We start from the raw sequence: 8,907 nt of genomic DNA, 5'->3' as shown, positions 1-8,907 counted from the left end.
TGACTGTTCTTGAATGGCCCCGCCAGAGCCCTGACTTAAACCCCATTGAGCATCTCTGGAGAGACCTGAAAATGGCTGTCCACCAATGTTTACCATCCAACCTGACAGAACTGGAGAGGATCTGCAAGGAGGAATGGCAGAGGATCCCCAAATGCAGGTGTGAAAAACTTGTTGCATCATTCCTAAAAAGACTCATGGCTGTATTAGCTCAAAAGGGTGCTTCTACTAAATACTGAGCAAAGGGTCTGAATACTTATGACCATGTGATATTTCAGTTTTTCTTTTTTAATAAATCTGCAAAAATGTCAAACATTCTGTGTTTTTCTGTCAATATGGGGTGCTGTGTGTACATTAATGAGGAAAAAATGAACTTAAATGATTTTAGCATATGGCTGCAATATAACAAAGAGTGAAAAATTTAAGGAGGTCTGAATACTTTCCATACCCACTGTATATATGTTTATATAATGAGCATTAACGAGAACACATTTCAGGTGTAATTTAGTCTTAAAGGATATAGTCTTTTCAACACTCCCCATACAGAGACTAAAACCAACTATGATCAGCCTGAACTCACAGTTGAGGTCTGTCAGTCTCCAACCTGGATCAGCTTGTTTGTGCCATAGACATTCGTTGTCATTTATAACCAATTAAAGACACATCAGTAAAGCACACCACTGCACTAGGTGACATGTTTCTTCATTACGAAACACCAGACCAGTGTAGATGTTGCCCCAAAAAGCTTCAAATAACCTGCACATGCGATGTGAGAGTGCGAGGAGTTCTGTCTGATACTTCCTTCTTTTAACTGTTGATTCTGTGTAATTCGTGTTTATGTTCCTATGTTGTTTTATTCCTGTATTGATATTATTTATTTTAGTTTACCTTGCCCTTGTAAAGTACTTTGGTCAATCAGACATAGTTTTTAAAGTGCTATATAAATACATTTTGATTTGATTTGATTTGAAGACTGTAAACAAGGAACATATCACCCAGTGCAGCAATGTGCACATTCTGCAGTTAGTGCTGGAAAAAAAAATCTATAATTTCCCTAAAATATATTAAAAATTAATGAGCCTAATTTGAAAATGTAAGTAGAAAGCACATATATTTTTGTTAAAATGTAGGATTTAAAAGTAAAACGTCAGAAAAATAAATACTCATGTAGAGTACAGATATCTGAGAAATCTACTTAAGTATAGTAACAGAGTATTTGTACTTCATTCCTTCCCACCTCTGTGCATTAACACCAGTGAAATGTGGGGTGGCAGCACTTTAAAGCACAATCTTTTCTTAATGCCAAATACACAGTATGATTGAATTTATAATTTATTTTATGCTGCAGTGTTGCGAAACCTGACTATGGTCAAAACTGATTACGTTGACTGAGCATTTACCTTTAAGCTGTTTTCACAGATGAACTCTGGACTCTGAAGAATCAGGTCCAGACTTTCTCCAGAGTTGCCCTTGCATACATGTAGTACACAGCAGCAGATGGTCTGTGTCAGATGTGTTCTTACCTGTTGGGAATACTCTTTACACACGAGCAGTGCTCTTTGGTAGAATGCACAGGACGCACGACATGACACAGTCACAAAGCCAGTTTGTAATTTCATCATAAACGGCCGCGTCTCTTACTGTTCAATAAATTTGTCTGATGATTCTGATGCCGGCTCTTAATGACAGAAGTTCTTGAATCTTATTGTGTCTCCAGTTTGATATTTTTGTTGGTGTCTTCATTGTCACCGGTCATATGATAGAACTTCATCAACACGCCCATTAGCTCCGTGTGAATACTCTGGATTATACACGGCTGTTTTCTCACATGGGCTCACTCAGACATTACTCAGACTTCGTACTAGGGAGCTACTGGGTTAAAGTCTGGGTCGACTAACTCAGACATTTGCGTTCTCACATACAGCTCACCCGGGTAAAGTCGAGAGAGTTTAGGTTCCAGTGCATGTCTGAAAGGTGCTATAGTGTAACAGCCTGGATTATTAGTGAGGCACGCAATGTACTGTATCATCCAGTGGCTGACAGGTTGGGCAAAAGCACACCATTAAAAAATATTAGGATGCAATAATCCTGGAAAGAAATATGCATTTAGATAATCATTTTACCTTTTAGTCTTAACTTCATGAGTGAGTTGCTATTGAGATCTATTTAGGGATGAAGTAAGTCTGATCAGTGCTGCATTTTTGAGTCGTATTCCAATGTCTATATTTGAGAGCTACAAAAATCCAGTAACAGTATACATAGGCAGAACAAAAACAAACACTTTTATGAAGCATCCCTTACAATTAGTTATTAAGGAACTATTACCAGGAGTGGGAGAGTTTACATTTGAGAAAAATACATGACAGCCACCAACTATGCATATAATGGAGTAATTTCAGACATGTTGTTGTATCTGTTGAGATCCAATAGGATAGCACTACTCTGCCCTGGTTTATCTTCCTCTTCAGACTCCCACTCTGTTGCTGACTCCCAGTCCTCTGCTCTCCAACATTCACTTCTGGAGTACACTCAGTCCGGTCGCTCCACTCAGCCCAGCCACACGGCGCCAGGGAGCCCACCTGTTCCAAGTCAGTATATAAGACGATACATACACCGTTCAGGCATAACATTATGACCACCGACAGGTGAAGTGAATAACACTGACTATCTGTTACAGTGGCATCTGTCAATGTGTGGGGTATATTAGGCAGCAAGTGAACATTCAGTCCTCAAAGTTGATGTTTTGGAAGCAGAAAAAATGGGCAAGTGTAAGGATGAGTGACTCTGACAAGGGCCAAACTGATGGTGAGATGACTGGGTCAGATCATCTCCCACACTACAGGTCTTGGTAGGTGTTCTTGGTCTGCAGTGGTCAGTACCTACCAACAGTGTCTAGGGAAGGACAAATGGTGAACTGGAGACAGGGCCATGGACGCCCACGGCTCACTGATGATGAGGTTGATCTACTGTAGATTAAACTTTCATTTGTACTTTTCAAAAGATTAAAATTTGAGGCTGTAGTGGTGATATCACACCTAGAGTGGTGAGGCTGTTGGATTGGTCTAAAAAATTCTCTCTAACTCGTCCTCACAACCACAGTTTTCATTCCTTTTACATAAGGTTTTCACTGAATTGTAGGCACATCTGTGCTCTTCCTGACAGTAGAACTGTGGAACCAAATGGATTCACAGAAGATGCACAGTGAGCTGCAGAGAGACACAAGTGCCAACCAACTGCCACACTGACTCCTATGTAAACAGTATTAGGCAGGTGGTCATAATGTTATGCCTGATCGGTGTACATTCTTTCTTTTTCTTCTTATCTCTTTTTATTTTTGTGTAAAGCACCCTAACACTTTCCATTCCACTGTGTTCCAGTTTCCAACGGTCCTTACCCCCCAGTTTCAGATCCCTGTACACAGTCTGGACGGGACCAACACACCCGGCCCCATTTCACCAGACCCTCAGAAGACATAGGCTTAACTCCCCTACAGCATCTCTATAGTTGGATGCAGACAGCTTGACATCTTCCCCTCTTCAGCTCCCACATATAGGACAATCACGTGGGAGCTCAGCCATTGCCATTCCCCATCACTCTGGTGCTTTACAGTTCACTGCCACAGAATTCACACTACAATCTGCTGCATGGAGGGAGAATCCACGGATGCTGAACTGTCCAAGTTTGATGGAGGAGAGTAACACATTGGTTTCATAGCATTTACACGTTCAGAATGCTATTGTGTACTAATATACATTGATGCCATCTCTCCTATGCACTTATGGATTCATTTTGTCTGGCTTTTTGGGATCATCAGTCACAATCATTTAAAAAGGGGAAATTTCCATGGCAGCAGTTGGTGCATGCGGACTGGACCCAAAGCAGCCACAATCGTGTTCATATACACAGAGCAGTGGGATTGAATCTTTCCTCTTATAGAATTTTCTTTTTATCTTGTGCAACAGTGTCACTGCCAAAAAAGACACGTTTTCTGTTATCAGCTTCTATCCTGATTTCTCCTCTGTTTCCTTTTGCACTCTGTCTTAACTTTTACTCTTGTTCAAGGGTAGTGCTTTAACCTGATAATCTGCATGTTTACCTGCAACTTATTTTAGCACTTACCCAGCTCTCAACCTAACCTTAAATGTCAAGACTTGCCTCAGCTGCTCTGAAATGTTGGCTAACTATAGCCATGTCCAGCAGGACTTTTACCTTGACTGTCTTACCGTGTGTGGCCATAATCTGAGGTGAGCCGTAAATGCCTGTAATATATGTGTGTGTGTGTGTGTGTGTGTGTGTGTGTTTGTATGCGTGCCCGTGCGCGCACGTGTGTGTGTGTGTGTGCACGAATATCCCTGAAAGCTAGTGAGGTCTGCCTCCAGCTAGTAAGGTTTCAGGTGGGAATGAAACAAAGGAAAGCCATAACGCTTTCTGTGCATCAACTTTGCAAGCAACACATAAACCCTGTGTTTGTTACTGCTCTGCTGTTGCCTTTTTAAATGACCCTGAAAGCAGCTAGACTCCAGGCATCATATTAGACATTTATTATAAGGTTTTAAAGATAAAAGTTGTGGGGAAATGGTACATTTTCAAGGAATAGGTAAAAATTTTAGGAATTGTGCTTATTCAACTGATTGCTGAGAGTGAGTTGAGAAGATCAGTGCCACTCATGTCAGTGTGGTAAATATGTAGGTGGAGCTGGCAGTCACTCTGCTCAGCTCAGAGTTTGGAAACAGGGCGACAGCTTGCCTGGCTCCATCTGATGGTAACATAATCTGCCTACCAGCCCTCGTAAAACTGTTTAAAGATGTTTAATCCATACTGTAGGTGTGTTTAAAAGCAAACTGTAAAAACATCTGTTTACTGCTTAACGGGCGGTATGTGCTGCACTATTTGTTGGCTGCATACACAGTATGCATTAAGAGATATCTGTACCTCCTGTTTCCACTCTTTATGCTAAGATAAGCTAACCAACTCCTGACTCCAGTTATGCTGTACTGGTATCAGTCTTCTAATTGAACTTGGGTAAGAAACCGAATATGTATATTTCCCAGCTTGTCAATGGTTTGACAAAGTCCAGTTGGACTTTAAAACAGACAGAATTGTTCTGCACAAAGCCAAATTGCAGTGGACATTGAAGCCTTGTGGATTGTTCACAGGCCATCTCAGTTTTTTTGTTGTTACTGAACAGGCACTTTTTATCTTGTTGCATGCAGTGTCAGTGCATTTCTTTAAACTCAAATTGAACCTCCAAATCTTAGCTGCTAGACTCAAACAGTCTGGCATTAACCATTGCCTCGCCTTAGCCATGTGAAACACATCAACCTTTAATCAAGAGGACTGTAGAAACCTTTTGGAGTGTTTAAGCACCTTTGTCTCCCCTAAAAAGCCTGGTATGCATCATCAGCCCTGAAAGGGTTTTCTAAATGACTTTGAAGCCATAGGTCTGAGACACAGACTCAAAAAAAGGTCAATCCCACCTTTCTATGCTATTAAGCATGGATATTGTGCATCCCATTTGTTTACACAGTACTTAGCTAGAAAATGCTAGTGTGTGTGTTTACCTAAGTGTCACTTTGTAACCCAGGCATGGAGGGTTGGGGGTGGGGTGGGGGGCTGTGCTTACTTTTACTCAACTGACTTTTGCCCCCTCAGCCTGCGGTCCATCACATTAATATATGGTGCCTTACCACAGCCAAGCCCAAGTTTATCTCCCCAAAGTGGATGGAGTGCTATCATTTAAAAGTTAGCACTGATCTAATGATATACGACAGCTTTCCTCTTTGTTTTTATGCCCTATCTTTGCGTAGACCAAACCAGAGCCTCAGAAGTTTGTAAAACTTCACAGGGATGTTTTGTGTGCACGTACATTGCAGCTTGGTCTGCCATGATGTTTGTGTTGCAGGAGTGTACATGTGCTGCAGTGTTCAGCTTGGATGCATTATTGTATATAGAGACAGCAACATGGTTTAATATGCATAGCATGTCCAGTGGATTCAGAAAGTATTCAGACCCTTTCAAATTTTCCACATTTTATGTTTCAGACTCAGCAAAAAATTGATTAATTTAAAATTTTTCCTAATCAATCTACACACAATACTCCACAGTGATAGTGAAAAGAGGTTTTTGGGAGTGTTTTGTAAATTTATTACAAATAAAAGACTGAAATATCCCATTTACATAAGTATTCAGACCCTTTGTTATGACACTTCCAATTGAGATCTGGTGCATCCTACTCCTATCAGTTGTCATTAATCAAGCTGTAGACGCATCTCAGTCCACCGGTGCCTAATTTAATGCAATGGAAATAGTTGGTAAAAGCACACACCTGTCTATATAAGGTCTCGCAGTTGGTGGTGTTGGTCAGAGTGAAAACAAAGTCATGAGGTCAAGAGAACTGTCCACAGATATGCAAGACAGGATTGTGTCAAGGCGGGGATCTGAGCAAGGATACCAGAACATTTCTGCAGCATTGAAAGTGCCCAAGAGCACAGTAGCCTCTGTCATTCTCAAATGGAAGATATTTGGAACCACCACCAGTCTTCATAGATCTGGGCCCCCAGCCAAATGAAATAATCTAAGATTATGGGCTTTGGTCTGACTGGTAACCAAGAACCCAAGGGTCACTATGAATGAGATCCAGAGTTCCTTTCTGGAGATGGAAGAACCATACAGAAGGACAACCATCAGCGCAGCACTCTACCAATCAGGCCTCTATGGTAGAGTGGCCAGACAGAAGCATTCCTCACTAAAAGGCCCATGACAGCCCGCTGGGAGTTTGCCAAAGGGCACCTGAAGGGCTCAGACCATGAGAAGCAAAATCCAGTGGTCTGATGAAACAAAGACTAAACTGTTTGGCCACAATTACCAACAGGGTGTGTGGAGAAACCAGGCAGTGAGCATCACCTCATTAATACCATCCCTAAAGTCAAACACAGTGGTAGCAGCATCAGGCTGAGGGGAAGTGTTTCTACGATTGGGACTGGGGGACTGGGAGACTAGACAGGATAGAGGGAAGGAAGGATGCAGAAAAATATAGAGCCAGAGTCCAGACCTGAATCTAATGGAGTATCTCTGGAGAGACTTGAAAATGGCTGTGCACCGTCACACTGAATCCAACCCGGCTGACTTTGAACAATTCTGCCAAAGATAATGGAAGAAAATTTCAAAAGAAAGGGGTGCTAGGCTTGCAGCTTCATTCTCAAGGAGAATACTTGTGTAAATGGGATATTTCAGTTTCTTATTTTTAATACATTTTCAAAACATTTGAAAAACCTGTTTATATGAGTGTTTTGAAAATGTATTGTGGACTGTTGTGTGTCGGTTGATGACGAAACGATTTGATTGAATCCATTTTAAGATGAGTCAAACATAACAAAATGTAAAAAAACTGAGAGGCTGTGAATACTTTCTCAATCCACTGTAAATCGAATCAGGCCATGTTTAGAGTTGATGTCATATCTCTTTCCAGTCTGCTTGTATTTGTGATAACAGATCTGCTCAAAGTTTATAACTATATATAAAATGTGTTCATCTTTTTTTTGTGTAATATCCTTTGATCTCCTTTTATTTCCTGTAACACCAATGGATTTTTAAGATTAATTTCTATTTTTGTAACAGGTAGGTTCTCTGAATTAATGTTCTCTGTGTGCATGTGTTTTCTTTCTGTTGTTTTCCTCTTGTGGACTCGGGAGGCGGCTGCCACACGGTGGCGTTGGCTATTTTTGAGAATCAAAGCCTTATAGGGAGAAATTAAAATCTGTTTTATATTTAAAGTGTTTTTGATATAGTGTTAATATTGTAAATGCAGATGTTGTGATGAAACATTTGCACTTAAATTTCAGGGTTCCTGTAGTATTGGATTCCGTCTCATTTTAGGACCCACATTTCCTTCTTGAGGAAACGTTGTAGATGTTTGCATACTGAGAAATGTATATTTTCCCAAAAGGAGGATACAATTATGCACTTAATATTTTATATGCAAACAGATTTAAATCTGGTCTTAAACAATATATTTCAAATGATCAGTAATTTGTAATTAGGCACTACCACACAATATTCATTTGAATTTCTAGTCCAACCCAACAGAATTGCTTGCTTATATTACAGTTTTACAAGTAACTTTGATAAAAAATAAATAAATTGAACATACCTAGAAAATGACCCCAAATCCCATCCTAAGGTTTATTCCTCAAGTCTTCTGGGAATCGTCATTTACACATTTTTTCATATGTGCCCTTTTATGAGTTTTTTCCTTAGTTGGAATGATAAAATCCTGTTTTAACCCTCCGATGTGCAACATATTCTTCACCTTATAATGCGCAAGACAGGTCAAAAATTACCCACATTCATTTTCAGTAGTATTTTATCCATAGCTAAATGTTTCATTGTAACAATTTTATAGCAAATTTATGTTATTATTTAGGACTTTTGAAACAATCAGCTGCTGTGTTATTTTAAAGTATATATCATTTTATTTTGGCTCGATTCTGAACAGATGTGGCAGCTCTGTCAATAAGGCACAAAACACCTTGTGTTTTCAAATGGACACCAAGTCATATTCTCAAACAAGTGTACTCTATATTTTTACCTAACATATACTTGGTAGAATACAGCTTTTTGCTTTCATGTGTTTTAGAGACACTCTCTCACTTTACCAGACAAAGCCCCATAGGCCAGCAGCTAAAACACAGCAGCTCACCAGCTAACTGTATCACAGCAGATAAACGACTACCTAACGATAATAAAATGGATATAGCTATAAAACTATAGGTCCAGCTTTCAGCAGTGATTGTATATAACTATTCTGTTACCCAGTGGTGGGAAGTAACTAAATGCAGTTACTCACATATCGTACTTGAGTACAACTTTGAGGGAGCTGTGCTTGAGTGTTTCTGTTTTCTGCTGCTTCAT

At 40.0% G+C, this 8,907-nt stretch overlaps 1 protein-coding gene across 4 annotated transcripts in view; it reads left to right on the top strand.

Annotated features, from left to right (window-relative positions):
• elk4 (ETS transcription factor ELK4) overlaps window positions 1-5,947 on the top strand; it is a 16,669-nt gene extending 10,722 nt beyond the window's left edge. For 2 of the 4 annotated variants that reach the window (XM_020622980.1, XM_020622981.1), the window contains exons 5-6: window positions 2,466-2,585; window positions 3,375-5,947. In XM_020622980.1, coding sequence (XP_020478636.1) covers window positions 2,466-2,585; window positions 3,375-3,473 — 219 coding nt within the window. In that variant the 3' untranslated portion in view covers window positions 3,474-5,947. Of the gene's footprint in view, window positions 1-2,418; window positions 2,586-3,374 lie in introns of those variants that run through there. The other 2 variants (XM_020622982.1, XM_020622983.1) reach the window with 2 other exon arrangements.
• The last annotated feature ends 2,960 nt before the right edge of the window (window positions 5,948-8,907 follow it).

Source organism: Monopterus albus, unplaced genomic scaffold (assembly GCF_001952655.1).
Source record: "Monopterus albus unplaced genomic scaffold, M_albus_1.0 scaffold291.1, whole genome shotgun sequence".
Taxonomy (NCBI): domain Eukaryota; kingdom Metazoa; phylum Chordata; class Actinopteri; order Synbranchiformes; family Synbranchidae; genus Monopterus; species Monopterus albus.
Note: the sequence above shows the minus strand (reverse complement) of the source record. Positions and strands in the feature narration are given on the sequence as shown.